The 18,190-nt window shown below is 34.1% G+C and overlaps 1 protein-coding gene across 1 annotated transcript in view; it reads left to right on the plus strand.

Annotated features, from left to right (window-relative positions):
* CNTNAP4 (contactin associated protein family member 4) overlaps positions 1 to 18,190 on the plus strand; it is a 209,787-nt gene that overhangs the window by 181,245 nt on the left and 10,352 nt on the right. The window contains exons 16-21 of the mRNA XM_062513992.1: positions 4,002 to 4,172; positions 8,620 to 8,838; positions 12,701 to 12,940; positions 14,439 to 14,663; positions 16,019 to 16,152; positions 17,173 to 17,260. Coding sequence (XP_062369976.1) covers positions 4,002 to 4,172; positions 8,620 to 8,838; positions 12,701 to 12,940; positions 14,439 to 14,663; positions 16,019 to 16,152; positions 17,173 to 17,260 — 1,077 coding nt within the window. The remainder of the gene's footprint in view (positions 1 to 4,001; positions 4,173 to 8,619; positions 8,839 to 12,700; positions 12,941 to 14,438; positions 14,664 to 16,018; positions 16,153 to 17,172; positions 17,261 to 18,190) is intronic.

An 18,190-nucleotide genomic window follows, 5' to 3' on the forward strand; every position in this document is an offset into this window, starting at 1 on the left:
AGAAGAAGTTGCCTATTCATTGTTGCATATTTTTTATTTTCACTCTTTTATTTAATATTCCATTACTGTACTTGGCTTCTTTATTTTTGGTTTTAAGGAGTCATCTCTTCAATGAAGTATGTTAGCTATAAGAAAACCAAGCCATTTTAGAGCAAGGCAGGAAAGAGTAGCCTTCTGTAAGACAGAAAAACAAACAAAAAAAAAAAAAAACAAACAAAAAGAAACCAAAAGCAATATAAATAGAAATATAGTTGATTTTATAAAGTTTAAAAAATTGGATTCAGATGTTATTGATTTTTTCAGCATTTGTGATAAAGTTCCCTAACTATATTTATAAGATGCCAAGTACAATGAAACCACTAAAGATATTGTGGAAGAATATGGCCATTTAAAAAAAAATTATCAATAGTATTTGGTAAGAGTACCACGCACATGAGCAGTACCCACACTTTTCTGTCACCTTCAAAATGATGTACTGATTAGTTTCTATAATCTATTTTCTGCTCTAAAATATGTTTCATAAATTGTATCATAGGACTGCTGGTATCAAATTGAAAAACATATCTAAATGTAATGAAAGTTAAGATTAACATTAACATATATGAACTGGAAGGTTTTGAAGCATATGAAAATTAACAAAGTCTTCAGTACATTAATAGAAATTCTGTGGTCTTCATGAAAAAAGAAAAAAAGAAAGAGTAATCTTCATTTTTTTGTCGTTATTGAAGTAAAAGCTAGATATTTAATAAATTCTAATAGAGTTAATTGGTATGAATGGATTTTAAAACACTCACCCTTCTATGCTGGATGTTTTTGTTCTTTTTCTGTTCATTACAAAAGCTGAGTAGACATATTCTCATTTATTTCTACGAATTTCCAGTAACAGTATATATAAAAAAATTCCAAAATAGTGAAATATATCTAATGTTCCAAAATTATTGTATTAAATGGGTGATCATAATCTGTCAGCCTAAGACTGATTCTTGGGCCCAGAATAAAATTCATTGTATATATCTCCATTAAAAATAATATAAATATATTATATAGTATATAATATTATATAAAAGTTAATATAAAGATACTATAATGCATTATAAAGATAATATATAGTTTAGCATGAATTTATGTTAAATAAAGATAAGGGTAATACTGGTGAGGAGGCTGATAGGCTCTAGTAAGGTATTGAATGGAGTGTCATTTACTTGGCTGAATTAAAAAAAAAAAAGTAAATTCAATTGCAAAATGACAGTGTAAGCATGTAAATACAAGCAGATAATCCATACAATGTGAGTTCTCTGTTTTACATTTAAATGAAGAAAGAGAAACTAAATAGTGTGAGCTTTGGATGCATCAGTCATAAGTGCTTCATTAAAGCAGCAGAGTAAATGTCTAATTTAGCAAAAAAAATCTGTATCATCTCTCTTCAGTACCCAGAGAAATCAGGGCATATCTTTTGATTTCAACAACAGAAGTAGTTGTGCACTGTGTGTTCAACTCTTCCCTTTTATTCAGTGTTCTATAAATTAATATTAATTCATATTTGTCCTAACCTTAGTCTAATCAACATGTTTTGGTCCTCTTTGCAGCTTCCTCCATAATCAAGTGGTTTAATACAAGTCTGTGATTACAATTTTACAGTGTATGAAGAGATTGTAAGGATAGCATTAAAGAAGCTGAGGTTCATTTTTTAGTGAAAGCATTCAAATCTCATTGCTGAATTTGGGCATAATATGAGGTGGCTGTCAAACTTAAAAGGAGTTTCTTAGAGGAAGAAATTTTAAATAATGTTCTTGAAAGCAGGAAACAAAACCAGATAATTATTTAATGTTTGGGATTTGAAGCTAGACTGTGTGTGAATATATATGCATGCACAAACTGACAGTAAAAGCATTTGTGAATTTTCCATAAATTGACATGTTTTCTTGCAATCAATTGAATTTTTTTCTTAGGCTAAATCATGTTTTTCAGACAAGAATTGATTCAGGGAATTTATATAGTCTGTGTTATATCAGACATTGGACTAGATAATCACAGTTTTCCCTTTTGGTCTTTTATCTATGGATCTTACAGTTAAAAAAAAAAAAAAAAAAAAGGCCCAAAGTACAAAATCTACTGTTTAGCAAGGTAAGATCTTTATTGTCTCTGCCTCAACACTAAGTGTCCCTGCTGACAGAATGAAGATGCAACTGTTAGAGATGTCACAGGGAATTGATACAAATGATGAACTGATTTCAGTCTTGAGTAGGAACTTGTAGAGTGCTACAAATTGCAATTGCATGATTGTTTTGAGAAGGCTAATCTATCTGTCTTATAGTCCCTTTTTTATTTTACAGTTTCAAGTTGGTCAGACTAGTTGATATATGCCAAAAGCTTATTTAATTTTTTCAATAAAAAATACTTTATGTATAATTTACAAGAATATGATCTTCCTTATTTTTACTCATAGGAAGACTGCAGTCTTACTGCTTAGATAAAATGCTAAATAATATTGATTTCCTAACTAAATGGTGTTTGGCAGTTCCAGAAGACTAAATGGGAGACTGTGAGACAGATGTCTTAAAATGAAGAAATTCTTCTCCCAGCATGATTTACAGCAATAGAAGATACTTTGTAAAATACTTTTCCTAAGCCTATATTTAACCTTCCTTATTGAAAGAGTATCTTTACATTTATAAATCACACAGTTCTCAGAGCTGAGAAGAAGAACAGTTAGACAAGAAAATGCAGTAAATTAAGAGAGAAAAAATAAAACTTCCTGTCCCTGCCCTCTCCCCAGGGACTCCATTTTGATTTACAAATATCATTCAAATGCTTCATTGAAGCTAATTGTGTCATTACTTTACTGGTCTGTTGCTGCCATTATTGATTGTCTTCTAATTGTTGGCAATGTTATACCAATTTTGTATAAATTACAGTATTAAACTTCCTATTGTGCTTGAATTAGTGGTTACAGCCAGCCATTATTTTTAAATAGCTGTGATACACTTGATTCACAACTGTTGTGCAGATTGCTCTGTGGGAGCCATGACCTGAAACAGTTGAGGAATATGGGCTTAAAACTGATGCCAGTATGTAAGGCTGCTGCTTTTCTGGTGGCACTTTTCACAGGTTGGTAACTTCGAGAAGCCCATAAGGCAGCACAGGAGAGAGAGGTGCAAAGCTAGGCATTCCCCTCCCAGCCCAGCCATCTGTTCACAGCTGCCTTACCATGTAAATGTTGTCCTGATGGCTGCTTCAGCTTGTGATAGCTGGCAGTACTCCTGAGTGTCAAAAGTCACAATAAGCAGTTGCCAGAATATGTGTGAAAATCCTGTCATGCTGTTTTTCTAGGATTTTGTAGGTTTGGGATCCAAAACCTTCCTAAAAAGGTAAAACTGCTGGAATGAGGGAATGGACTTTAATTTTACTTCACTGGCTGTGAACTAGGACTCCATATACACTGTATTATTTTGCATGACTGTTAGACCAAGATCACAACATTATCAGGAGAATATGCAATGGACTTTGTCAATTAGATAAGAAAATATTGAATGCCTTATTTAGTTTAGAAAGCAATATAACATTGTAAAGAAATACTGATATATCTGTAAGGATTCAGCAGTATTAACAAGGTACTTCTAGTTGAACGCCAGAAATGAAGATTATATCCTTATTAGAAGAAGGTGATATTAAAAGATTTTGCATCAGCATTTTAATAATCAATAACAAAATCTTGAAAATTATGATTGAATGCTATCTGAAAAGTAAATAAAATAAATAAATAAATAAATAAATAAATAAATAAATAAGGAAAATGCCTATGCTAATTTATTAAGTTTTGCAGTTTATTTCTTTGATTTTTTTCTGCAGTAATTGCAAGGATATTTGTCCTATATTCTTTGAGATATCTGGTAGATTTCACTGGACTACAATGATAACAAGTCTCTTTTCATTGCTATAAAAGTTAACACTACAAATGTTAGGTAACACAGTATCTATCATCCTTTCATTCTGTTAACCAGGAACATTTTGGAATTCAGCTTCCTTCAACACAGAGACATCCTACCTGCATTTCCCCACCTTCCACGGAGAGCTCAGCGCAGATGTCTCATTTTTCTTTAAAACTACTGCTTCCTCAGGAGTGTTTTTAGAGAACTTGGGAATTCAAGACTTCATAAGAATAGAGTTACAATGTAAGTAACATGACTGATAGTGTTTTTGTTGCCTTCTTTTGTCATTATAAAAGTTGGATTTTATTTAATTTAAAGGGGGAGTATTTAAAAGCTGTTCTGTATTAATTCTACTACTAACAGATCTCTGTCACTATTGAAAGAAATCACAACACTGAAACTAAACAAGCATCCATTGGAGGAAATTTTCTTCCCCAGAGGTTTCTTAATCTAAGAGCACAGCAATCAGCCCCTGACTGCTGAGACTGTTTCTGCTTCTTGTGTTCAGGGCATCTCTGCCACCAAATGTTCTTCCTCCAGGTTTTAACACCAGGCATTATATGTGGCTGCTGGAAAATTCTCTCAGTCACTATGCATGACTCAGATCTTTTTGGCACAGTATCTTAAGTCACACATTCTCATTTTTTTCTTTTTCTATTTTTCTGTTTTCTTTTTACTTTCTTCTTTTTTCTTTTTTCTTTCTATTTTGTTTCATTTTATTTCTGCAGACACAAATTCTTAGACTTACAAGCAGAAATAATTTTTTGTTGCATAAGAGAGAATCCCACTGAATCCGACATAAAGTGACCAACATAAAATGAAACCTTTATCTTAGTTCACTCAATTCTTACATAGCTCATTATTAAAAGGGAGAGTATTTAAAAGGATAAAGCATTTTTTTCATTAGGCTTTTGAATTAATTTGAAATGCCACATTAATTGGAAAATCTTCTGCTTGCCTGGTGATTCTGAGAGTTCTTTGGAACACATTTACCTTGGGTTTAGACAGTTCCTCATTTTTTTCCAAATCAATTTTGTTCTGAGACTCCAGTATTTTCTGGAGAAGAGTACATATAAATATATGTGTTGTACTGCAAAACATTATTATAGAAACTTTAAATATTTTTATTAAAAAGTAAAACATTCTACTTTCTTGGGGTTTTTTTGGTCCATGTTAACATCTTATGTTAATGAAGAAAACAGGAAAACACCTTCTGTAGGTAGTTTAATTACAGAATATTTTGTTGTGTTTAATGAATTTGCTTTTCGTAATCTCAAACTCTAGTGCTGTATTTGAAAACTGCTCTATTTTCAACATTGTTTTTGCCAGTTTTTTTGGCAGTATGATCTGCCTTATGTTAAAGCTCTGTGAACAGTTTAAAGGACAGCAGCTTTGTAAACTCAGCATCGTGCAATACAGAAAATGTACTGGATCAACATTTTAGTGGAGGCTTCCAGGAACATTGATGATAGTCTTGTCTGATAAATTGTTTTCCATTTTCAAAATAAACAGTTAATCATGGAAGCATTAGAGGAATGCTTTTGAGAACTGAATTTATTCAGACATTTGTCAGAAGACTGTTTTTCTTCAGAATAATAATATGAAGACAGGCTCATGTTACTTGTCCCATTCATTAATGAACATACAAAGCACTGCATACTTATGGGTTTTAAATTACTTTATATGAGTAGGGAGGTGTGAGAAAAAGCAAAAGGCTGAATTGGTCTGTAATTTCCACATCTAAAAAAGTAAAGTTATCTCATTATTGTGTAGCACATAAAACTTGAGCATTTGATATGGTGAAAGATGATTTAGATTCCATCACCATATAAAACTCAACATAATAAATGTGATTGTAAATTACAAACCTACATATGATGTTCCTTTAATAGTTTCAAATAAATTAATGTCTTGTACTTGTGCAATAATAAATAAAAATAATGTACATTTCACATGTAACTGTTTAAGATGATGATGTGAAAAAATGTTTAAAAGCTATGTCGTTAACATTTAACATTCAGTATTTGGGAAGACTGATATTTTGTAGTATTTTATGGATTGCTTTCAAACTTTCTATCTAATTATATTATTTATGGGGTAGTGATCCTTAGATATTGAAGTCTAGCTTCTAACAAAAAAGATCAGATCTAGAAACTTATTAGGAAATGTGAAACTTAGAGCTGGTCTGTTGGTTTTATGAATTTATAAAAACTGCAGTATTTATGTCCTAGAACATTGTTACAAAAATATTGTGTACATCTTAACTGTATTTTAAAACAGAGGTTAAGTAAAAGAAGAGACTTGTTTCAAAGAAGATTCTTGATCCTTTATTTTTGTTTTGCAATAAGTTACAAATGCCTATCGAACTTCTTACTGATTTGCTGATTTCCTGCAGAAGTAGTGGTTGAAAGCAACAAAGCCAATTCAACTTTGAAGAGTACACTCTGCTAAATACTTATACGACCAAAGCTTACGTGTTCTAGCCAAAGGTCTGGGTGTCTTATATTGAATGCTCACTGAAGGCTTATTTCCAGAGAGTCAAACGGAAATTTAATATAGGGCTAGAAACACCATAGTGTATTGATTTGGTTGGGCTTCTGCAGTTGCTTTGGAAGTAGATCAGAAAAGTTCAATATGCAACTACTTGTGGCCTTTGCCCAAATTTGCAACCAGGATGAGTGCAGTTCAACTGCTCCCTTTATGGAAAATGCTAGGATTTTGCATTCTGTAGCATATTAGTTGGTAATTGCTTCCTGCCTCTGCACACAATGCTCACACTCAATACTCTGGATGGTTCTCTGTAACTGTGTTTTCTCTTAGTTGTTCTAGCCATAGCTAGCCAATGACCACTCTCCATAATTGCCATCAACCACGTCTTCCACCCCACTTTGCCAGTCTGTAGCTGTCCTCTGCCTGTGTTTGAATGCACTAGGGTTACAAGAGTTCCTGCACTGCCTGGATAGTTTTTAAGTAACGCCAAAGCAGGTAGGACCCAGAAAATATTTCTGTGCCAGAAGAGGACGCCTATAGATGCATTCTCTTCTGCTGCCTAAGAAATGACCAAAGTGCTCTGTGCCTATGACCTTTGTTGTAAGATAACAAATTTTAGAACCCAGCGTCATCCTTCAATGTCCTGTGACATATTTTCTTGGTGGTTCTGATAAACTGAAGTTTTCTTTCAAAATTGTATTGTTGTTGTTGTTATTAGCAAAAATACTTATAATATTACAGAATGCTAAGTGATTATATTTTTCACTTTTTCTGATATATTCTGGTTAGACCTCAAACACTACAATGGATGACCATACACCCATTCTTGTTATTTCAGCCTTCATATGTGGAACTTCAGGGATTGCTTCCCTTTTTCAAGATTATATTAATTTTTTAGTGATACTAACATAATTATTTCAGTGGCTATTTCAAAATCTTTATTATGTGTTTTCTTGGCTTTAAAATCTAAACAGTAACATTGTATATCAAATCTGTCATTCTGATATGCTATTTAATAGGCCCGTTCAGTGAGTTCAAAGCAGAACTTGTGTTTTCAGGCTTAACTCCAACAGTATTCAGAAGATTACAAAAACCCCTCTGCAGAAGGTAACATTCAGTAGAAATTCTTTTTGGCCAGTCACATGGACTTTCTGTTGCTTTTGTTCTCCTGCTGTGTAGTTGTTCTTTTTTACTTTTATCCCTCTATAAAGGGAGAGTGATTGCTCAGCTTTTTCTAAATAGAAGAAATTTATTCTAAAATTAATTTATTTTACTGAGGAACTATGTTTAGACATCAATTATTTCTTATTATTATGAAAACATGTTGATTTTTAAGCAGAGGAGGTCATTTATTACAAAAGGCATACAATTTATAAATTGACTACACAATATGCTTTATTTTATTTAGTAAGTGAGATGGTTTATGTATTTCCCATTTTACTTTTCTGTCTTAGGTTCAACTATTATAGAAAAATACTTTATAGCAACAAGATTTAAGGCTTAAGGGATTGCAAATGTGTGGAATTACTCAGTCTAAAGGTTGGCCAAAGTGGATTTAAATGTTTTAAAATGTCTACTGTATTTTTAATATTCACAATTTTCAGATCTTCAGTTTTCTGGCATATTCCTCATCTTTTTATTTTGACCTGCAAATATTCAGTTATGATTTTCTAGGCAAACCATGGAACTGTGTAATGTGAAAGTTGCTTAGAGAAGAACTCAATTTAAATCATAATTTTATAAACCACATCAAAATCTTCCCTCTGATGTTTGTAGAGACTGTATGAATAAGTAGCAAACATTAATAGACAGTAGAGTATGCTGGTTGAATTATAGTTGTGATAATTTAAATATAGTTAACAACTGCAATCAATTAGCATGTAATCAAGAGATGAATTTCATCCAAACCGAAAAATTGCAAAGCTAGCGCATTTCACTATTTCTTGACTACTGTGCTCTCCAGGGGTCTACAAACTGATTGGTTTCCATGCACCGCATAAATCATTGCTCTTGCTGTCAGTGAGTGTGAAGAATGAGCTGCAGGGCCCTGAAGCAAACTCTTCCTCTAAAACAATCACTCTTATCCCATTAAATAGTAGGCTAAACCTTAAAGTGGCTTGCTTGTTCTTCTATTAATTATTTTGTGACCCAATTAATTACGAAGTTATTTAAACGTCTGTTACTACTATCCTCTTTCTAGCTCCATCTGAAGTGGTTTTTTCATTTGATGTGGGAAATGGACCTAGTGAAGTCATAGTGCAATCGCGCAATTCCTTAAATGACAACCAGTGGCATTATGTGAAGGCTGAACGAAATGTCAAAGAGGCTTCCTTACAAATAGATCAACTTCCTCAAAGATCTCACAGTGCCCCAGCTGATGGACATATTCGTTTGCAGCTCAACAGCCAGCTTTTTGTAGGTAGGTGCTCCACAGAATAATTCCTAATTATCATCATAAAAATATTAAAATTCTGGGGTGAGGAGGGGGAGAAAAAGTGTTGGCAACCAGATCTTTTGAAAACACTTTGTATGATGACATGAGATACTTTGTGACTATGGACATATGCATTATTTTGAGATTATAGATCTCAAAGCACCTTTGCCAATAGTTACTCCAGGACAGGATTTCCCATGAAGTTTACTTCTTTTGAGATTTGTTTGTAGGACCATCCAAGGATCTAGATTTGTACCTTTTTTTTGAGAGGATGTAATCTACTAAAGGAAGTTGTCCCATTTCTATAATTCCAAGGATATTTTGTTGTGTCTCTTTATCCACAAGTTCTCAGGCTGAAACATGACATTAAGGCATTTAGATAAAATGCTGAAAAAGTAGAAATGGAGTAAGAAATAATTAGTGTTAATTAGTATTTATTTAGCTATTATAGAAAGATATATAGAGCTATGTGCTATATCTGCAGTAGTGTTCTTAATGTAATATTGTCTTGCTATGAATTTATAACTTTGTGGTGTAAATATATGTTGTACAATATAAGAGCATTTAAAGCTGGGCTTACTTTTAAAGAGATTTCTTTTTTTTTTTTTATGTCTGCGCTGAGAAACTCATTCTGTGTTGGGGAGGAATACATTTAAGTTTTTAAACTGTAGCTACAAAAATATGAATGCTTCTGAAAAGAAATTAAATAAGGCAGGAAGTCTTGCATTCTCTGATAAAAATTTGCCTCAAAAGGTAACAAGGTAACAAGATGGAGACTAGAACAAACATTGAAGAATTTAATATTTTGATTAAAAGCACGGAGAAGGATTACATAACAGAAAAGATATATCCAATGTATTAGTTACCATGGAGTTAGGAGAAGTTCTGAGAATGGTTTGTATTCACAGTAATGCACTAGATTTATTAATGGAAAGACCAGATTTCTGTTTACTCTACTAGAGTAAATAGTATTGCTGTTCTCTGACTTGACTTGCTGTGTAACTGCTATCATATGAATACCTGAAATTAGATCAGTGAAATGGTGTAATTCTATAGGTGTTTTGGCACTATCAAATCTAAGGCTTTTCTAATTATTTAGATAATTAGTTGATTTCTCATTTTTCTAATCCTTCTCCTAAAAATGTAATGCTATTCTGTATTGACAGTTGCATTTTCTGGTGACATTTTGGCCACTCAGTAGAGTGATTTTTTTTTTTTGTCAAATAATCTGGCATATTCAAGTAAAAGTCTATGCTCTTGTCTATCTCTTTGATGGAGCAGACAATATAAAAACTGTTTTGACTTATCTACAGGCAAGTTGTCTAACTTATTTTCTTCAGATAATGTTCAGGTGAATAATTGCACTAGAACAGACTTTGTTTTGCATCTGGTGCTGAGGGTTATTTTTCATTCTAAAAATTCATGAATATCTGGGATTAATTAAAGGATCTAGAGAAAAATTAAATACAGAATATCTTTAGAATGACATTAGCTGAGTCACTCTTTGCTTGAGTGTCATCCTGGAAATCTAGTACCTTCCTTAGTCACCCACCACTCAGTCAGTAACACAGGAACAGTGATTTCTTCAGACTAAAACACTCTTTACTTCTTGTGAAGAAGTAACGAAGTTGTATACACTCTGTTTTTTCAAAACCAGAATAACTAAAGCCTAATTAGCCCACAAAAACATAGACTCAAAGACCTGTATAGTGTTTAGGATTGAAAGGGACCTTACTCTAGTTTCAATTTCTTGCCATTTTAAGAGATGACCTGAAGTTGCCACCACCAGGTGGTTTTGTTCCATTATAACTGAAAATAACAATAACTGTGTCAAGATATTCCATGTAACACCAAGAATTATACAAACTTTTCAACTGAAGAAATGGAAATGGAAGCATTTTTCCAAATGAGAAGTGGAAATGTATAAGAATTATAGTCTACAGTCTCACATAATGTGGAATATTTTCCGGTTTTACTTTTTGAAAGAGAACAAAGGACAAGAAACGTCAGAGTAAATTGTGCAACAAAGAACAAGAGAGATGGTATGTAGGTTGCCCGCCTTGCTAAGCAGCACAAATGAATAAAATGTTAGCTATCATGAAATGCCCCAAAAATAAGGAACGGTGAAAAGATAATGAATCAAGAACTCTCATAGATTGCTCTGTATAATTATCACCGATGCTTGGTAGTCAAGTATAATCTGATTGGCATTCCTCTGCCTAGAGTGACATTAACCTTCCTATTACTGAATAATAGACACAGGTTGCTTCTGAGACAAATTATACCAGAATAGATCCCAGCTGAGGGATATCTTAGAATCATTAAGGTTGGAAAAAACCTCCAACTTCACCACACCCAGCTTTTGAATGAATATGGCCTTGTCAGCTAAATCACAGCGCTGAATGCCACATTCAGTTATTTCTTGAACATTTACAGGAGTCAGGATTTCACAATGTCCCTGAGCAGTTCACTCCAATGCTTAATCACCCTTTCAGTGTAGAAATTCTCCCTGATGTCCAACATGAATATACCCTGACACAGTTTGAGGTTATGCCCTCTTGTCCTGTCACTGTTTGCCTGGGAGAAGAGGCAAAGAGCCCAGCTGACAAAATGCTCCCTTCTAGAAGTGGTAGAGAGTGATAACCCATGAACCTCCTTTTTCCCAGGCCAAACAACCCAGTTCTCTCAGCTGTTTCTCATATGAATTACTCTCTTAATCTTTTTACCCACTCCATTCCCTGTCTCCTGACATGCTCCAGCACCTCAATGTCTTTCTTGTAGTGAGGGGCCCAGAACTGAACACAGTACTCAAGGTGTGTCCTCACCAGTGCCACACACAGGGAGACAATCACCACCCTGGTTGTGCTGGCCACACTATTGCTGATACAGGCCAGGATGCCATTGGCCTTAGCCATCTGGGTACAGCTGTCTCATATTCAGCTGCTCACCAGCAATGCCTGATCCTTTTCCAGCAGAAAGGCTTCCAGTTACTCTTCTTCAAGCCTGTTTTGACCGAAGTGTAGGATTGCCAGAATTCTGATTTGTTGAACTTTGCACAACTCACCTCAGCCCATCAATCCAGCCTGCCCAGATTTCCTAGCAGATCCTTCCTACCCTTCAGCAGATCAACACTCCCATTCAGCATAGTATCATCTCCAAAGTTACTGCAGGTGCCCTCATCCAAACCACCGATAAAAATATTAGACAGAAATACAATTACAACACGGAGCCCTGAGGAATCTAATCAGTGACTGGCCATCAGCTGGCATAATTCCCTTCACTACCACTCTCTGAGCTTGGCCATCCCACCAGTTTTTAGCAGAGCAAAGAGTTTACCTGTTCAAACCATGAGCTGACAGTTTCTCCAGAAAAAAAAAATAATGATACAGGTATCATCATGCATACCATAAGATTTACAGACAGACACAGGTCAATTTATCAGTCATTAGAATACTGAAATAATGAAACTAATATCCTCCTCTCCTCTCCTCTCCTCTCCTCTCCTCTCCTCTCCTCTCCTCTCCTCTCCTCTCCTCTCCTCTCCTCTCCTCTCCTCTCCTCTCCTCTCCTCTCCTCTCCTCTCCTCTCCTCTCCTCTCCTCTCCTCTCCTCTCCTCTCCTCTCCTCTCCTCTCCTCTCCTCTCCTCTCCTCTCCTCTCCTCTCCTCTCCTCTCCTCTCCTCTCCTCTCCTCTCCTCTCCTCTTTCAAAACTACTTACAAATATTTTCACATGAATAAATGTGTGTCTGGAAAAGTCATAATATACTGTTCATAGGCTGCAAACTATAAAGATGGTTTTACATGTTAATTATTTTAAAGTTTTAAAACTCCTATAAATTTATTTTCAGGTGGAACAGCATCCAGGCAGAAGGGATTTTTGGGATGCATTCGCTCATTACGGTTGAATGGAATGGCCCTTGATCTGGAAGAGAGAGCAAAGATAACACCAGGAGTTGAACCAGGCTGTCCTGGACATTGTAGCAGCTATGGTAACCTGTGTCACAATGGTGGAAAATGTAGAGAGAAGTACAGTGGATTCTCCTGTGACTGTACTTTCTCAGCCTATGCTGGTCCATTCTGTAAGAAAGGTAAGCATGTCTTTTAACTGGTTATTGAAAGCAGGACCATACAGTCCAGATCAAGATCTTCGCATCCCCTTAAAATATATTCAAATTCTTTCAAAATATTTGGTTTACATAAAGTAGGTAAATATTCCACTGTATTTAGTCAATATCTGAAAATTTGACTAACCGCTTTTCTCTCGGACATAACTTAAATATACACCATTTAAGCAGGAACCACATTGCCTAAGAGGATCAACATCTTCATGTATTTTTTTTTGATTCTTTGATACTATAGTAAGTCTAGGAAATACATGTTTTATGGTAAAGCATTTGAATTTCTGTCTTTCAAATAGTAGTCTCAAAACTAAGTCTGAGTTTGGAAAACAAACCAAGAAGCAGACAAACTTAAATCTACTTTTTGCTGTAAGAAGAAAGTAAGATCTTTGGAAACACAACTGGACCCATTTTCCAAGTCTTTTAAAAGTACTTCTTAGGTAAAGTTATACTGGTAAACAATCACAAGTCATCAAGTCTGAATTTCAAAAATGAAAGTTTATCTAGAAGTTTTGGTGTTTGCATATCATTCAGATTTGGGAAAAATCTTGCTTCCTCCACATATTAAATGCATTCTACAAAGTACTAAGCAGCTTATATGCCACAACTTCGTGTTCCTCTAAATTAGCAAAAAATCTGCCCTGTTATCACTGGCACCACAAAAGTGAGGGACCCATGTGAAGACTTTCTATATCTAACTCTTCAGATCTAATACCATTCTATAAGGAATTATGTTTTCCTCCTCTGACAGAGTAGCTTCTGTTGCTAAAAGTGTGGGATGACCTAAATAATAATTTGCAGTCAGCTTTTGTCTAATACTCGGCCAGATTACAGCAACTTCAAGAAATTTCTCCTAAGTGTGAAAGGTGTGATCCAAAACACTAAATAATTGCATTTAGTAGACAACAGCTATGAGAAATCACAGAATTACAGAAGCCCTCTATAAGTGATTCCTTTCTTAAGAAGACCATAAGATAGTTTCTATTTTCCTTTTCTTAATCCCACCTGACCAGTCTCTTCTACCATATATGCGTTTCAAGCCAAATCTAATTTGTATGTTAGGATTCAAACTGCTGCACCCACTTCTTTGTAGGAGTAGTATGCATACAAGACAGGATATATTGTGCTTGAGGACTAGGATGATCAACAGAAAATAACCTAGAACAAAATGCACTTCTTCATGAAACAGATATATAAGATACACATCTAAATGAGCTTTTGCCCCAGACCAGGTCATGTCTTACATTTCTCTGTAGTTCTAAATGCTCGTTTCATTTATATTTACTTTTTAGCTCTAACAAAAAAGTGTGGAATACATTTTATTTTCTTGTGTGGTGTGGCAGAAGGGGGAAAAAACCTCAACCTACAAAACAAAACAAAAAACAAACAAACAAAAAAACGAAACAAAATAAAGATCTCTAGTGTCATTTTATATTATATTTATGTATCTATTTACTTTTTGTTTCAGAGATCTCTGCCTATTTTTGGACTGGCACTTCTGTGACGTACAACTTTCAAGAATACTACACATTAGCTAAAAATTACAGTTCTCATGCTTCTTCTTTCTATGCTGACATGACACTGACCAGGGAAGCAATTACATTTGCCTTTCGAACAACACGGACACCAAGCTTACTGTTCTATATCAGCTCCTTCTACAAGGAATACCTCTCGGTCATTCTCACCAGGAATGGTGAGTTTTCAGATTGGATGTCTGGAAACGCTAATGAACATCATGACTGTCATCTCTAATTCTCTCTGATTTCCAGACCTGAACCACAAGCTACATATTGTACTGATGTTTCTTTAGATGGTTTGTTTTTCATCTGCATCAAGCAATTCTTTCCACACGAAAAACAAATATACCATACTTTCAACTTTCCCTACTATTTTTTTTATCATATTGACAGAAATGTTTCTTTCTAAAAATCCTTTAGAAATTTTTGGTTTAAAGTTTGGAAATTAAAATTAACATTTATCTGACCTGTGTTCTACTCATGAGACCTATTAATTGCCATCCTCAAAATAAATAACAAAATAAAATACTTTTGAAAGTGCATTATCCGCTTCCCAAATTAATCAGAAGTAATTTCATTAAATTGATTTCATAAGCTACTTACATACCTGTGAAATACATACATATACACATAGCTGTAAAAGTACATGTAATATTATTGATGTTTCATTTAAGCCGAACATAAATTATTAGTTGGATTATTTTCCATTCTTTCATCTAAGTTGTTTTGGTTTTGTTTGTTTTTTTTTTGTTTGTTTTCTTTTTAAGTAAAGTAACTCCACAGACTGAGTTAAATCTTCAGGTTTATCAAAGTCTCTTTGAAGTCATAGTTCTGTGCTCAAGGAAGGTTCTGTGCTTTCCTAGACACAAATTTGGATATAGAATAGCTGTATTACCCTCTTCATCACGTGACATGGAACACGTCTTGCTCATGTTTGGCCTGAGTCTGGTATGGGCCTTGATTTCTGGAGCATGAGTAGAAAGTTGTGGTCCATCTGAAGCTGAGAAGGAATTTCTGACCAGGAAACTACACTTCCTCTGTGTTCTCTTCTGAGTCTTTGTGTCATTATTTGTGTTTACAGATGGTATTCTGGGAGCTAACCATAAGGAATGGAAAGTGATAGGAGTTAGTACAGAACATTCTATTTCATTTTCAAATGGTCAGAGTTTTACAGGACTGGACAGGGAAACCATTATTCAAGAATTATAGGTCACAGTTTTGAGAACTACCAGACTGATTATTTCTTAGCTAAATTTTGAATGTAATTATAAAATTTCTGACCACATTTTAGCTCAATAATCAAAATTGAGACAGCTTATGACTACTTTTTGCTGCTATATTGTACTTCCAAAATTGCTATTGCTCATTCTGTTTCCTTTAAATTCTCACTTGTATCCATTTCTGATGGCTCAATCCTTAAACAAATCAAACATTTGTTTTACCCTTGAAGTACCCCTGAGAAGCAGTATATGATCTATACTGCTTATAGTGTATGTAGTGTACTACACCTTTGCTCTCTTTATCCCTGCAGGAAGTTTACAGATTAGGTACAAGCTAGACAGCCATGAAGATCCTGATGTCTTCAGCATCAGTTTCAAAACCATGGCTGATGGACAACTACAACATGTGAAGATTAATAGAGAGGAGGAAATACTCTTTGTAGAGGTAATTCTTTTGGGGAGGGGGGAAAAAGTGGATTATCATAAAAAACTAGACAAGCAAAATGAGGTAAATTCTTGCAACAAGGCAAATACGCCCAAATAAAGTGTGCCTTAATGTCTCAAGTAAGCAAAGAAAAGTTAACACTCTTATGATACAAAGTCAAAATCAATGTCGGCCAATCTCTGATGTTAATTTTGTTTATTTCAAAAGGTTGGTATCACCTCATAATTTTAAAGGAAAATGCAATTAATTGTTTGATGGTTAAATTTTCAAAATTTAGTAAATGTGTATGACTGCTGTTGTTTGTTTCAGGTCTTGCATTTTCATGTTTTTAATCCAAATTATGCCTTAAACTACAGTACAAATATATTACCAACCAGAAGACAATTCTATTCTTAAAACTTCCTTTGGTTTCTTTTTGCATCATCAAATGAGTGTAGCTATTAAAGAGAATATTTTTGTTATTTTTGTGGAAATTACCTGATAAAATAGAAACATTTATTTTGGTAATTGTTGATAGTAACATGCAAAAAGTCTTTTTTATTTTTTTTTATCTTAAAATCAAAATACCTGTATGTTACAATTCAGTATTTTGAGGGTAGAACTTGGGTTTGTAAGGGTACTTGACTTTAAGTTGTTCTAGAGGTACCCTAGAGGCAAAGTATTTGCACTATTTTTCATCTTTATGAAGTTAAATACTGAGTGCCTTTTTAAAATTAAAAGAGATGTTTTCATATTTTTAAATGTTTGCTATTTTTATTCATCTTAGAGGTGAAAAAGAAGGAATCAGCCAAATTAATAAGATAAATAAATGCTTATTATGTGGGATGCTTAAGAGTATGTTATAATCAGTGATCTGAGGAACCTGATAATCTATTTCCTGATGCGTTTTTATGCTATAAATAACAAAGTCTTCCCTGAGACCCTGTTATTTTTAGCCTTGATATTTATTACCTGCTTTTCTGAAAATATTGACTATCTTTTCCATTATTCTACTTTGTTCCTCACTCTATCATTCCATAGGTTAACCAGAATGAAAGAATCAAGTTTATTCTGTCTTCAGGCACAGAATTCAATGCAATCAAGTCTCTCACACTTGGCAAGATTTTAGGTACGTGGAACACCACAGCGTTTTCTAAAACTGCAGGGTTTTCTAAAACATGGATCAAAATGTCATCATGGGACGTGAAAAATAATAACACAAATGTCATTTAAAGACATTTTTTATTGTGGATTTACTTAGCCACAGAGTCACAATCAAGGTAGAAACTTCAGTCTTCTTGAAATACAGATATAATCACAAATAAGTGCTTCCTGAAAAAATGATCAAGTGGGTTCCATTAAAACTAATTGTACACTTCTCTCTCATTTTGCAATCAAGCATTAAGAAGCAACACTTTGTTTTCTGTTCTGAAAAAGAAAACAAATCAAATTGAGATCATACAATAATGATCTAATACTATTAATTGCGTATCGTGCTTGAAAAAACTTCCTGTGATTAGGTTTTTATGCAAAAGGTGAAGAACATGGTAATGCAAGTCAAATCTTTGTTGGAAATTCTTTGTCTCATGATGATTCTTCAAAATATGTCTGTTTCTCTGCAATAAGGATCAAAATGAAATTTATCTATCTACAGTGACCACTTTTTGATGTTCTTAAATGAAAATAGCAATAGCGTGGACTAAAATACTCAAGATCTTGTTATTTTCATACCTTTTACATTGGTAAAACCCAGTGATAGAAGAAGATTTGGTGCTGATGCAAACTTAAAGGATATTTCTCTTTTCTCTAAAGTATTTTCATAGAATCATAGGACCATAGAATCATAGAATGTTTTGGGTTAAAAAGGACATAAAAGATCATCTAGTTCCAACCTCCCTGCTGTGTACCAGAATGCCTTCCTCCAAACCAGGTTGTTCAACGCCCATTCCACTGGCCTTGAACACTTCCCATGCACTGCTTCCCTGGATAATCTGTTCCAATGTCTCTTACCCACACAGTATATAATTTCTTCCTCGTTTCCAGATTAAATCTACAGTTG

Source organism: Cinclus cinclus, chromosome Z (assembly GCF_963662255.1).
Source record: "Cinclus cinclus chromosome Z, bCinCin1.1, whole genome shotgun sequence".
In the NCBI taxonomy this organism is placed as follows: Eukaryota; Metazoa; Chordata; class Aves; order Passeriformes; family Cinclidae; genus Cinclus; species Cinclus cinclus.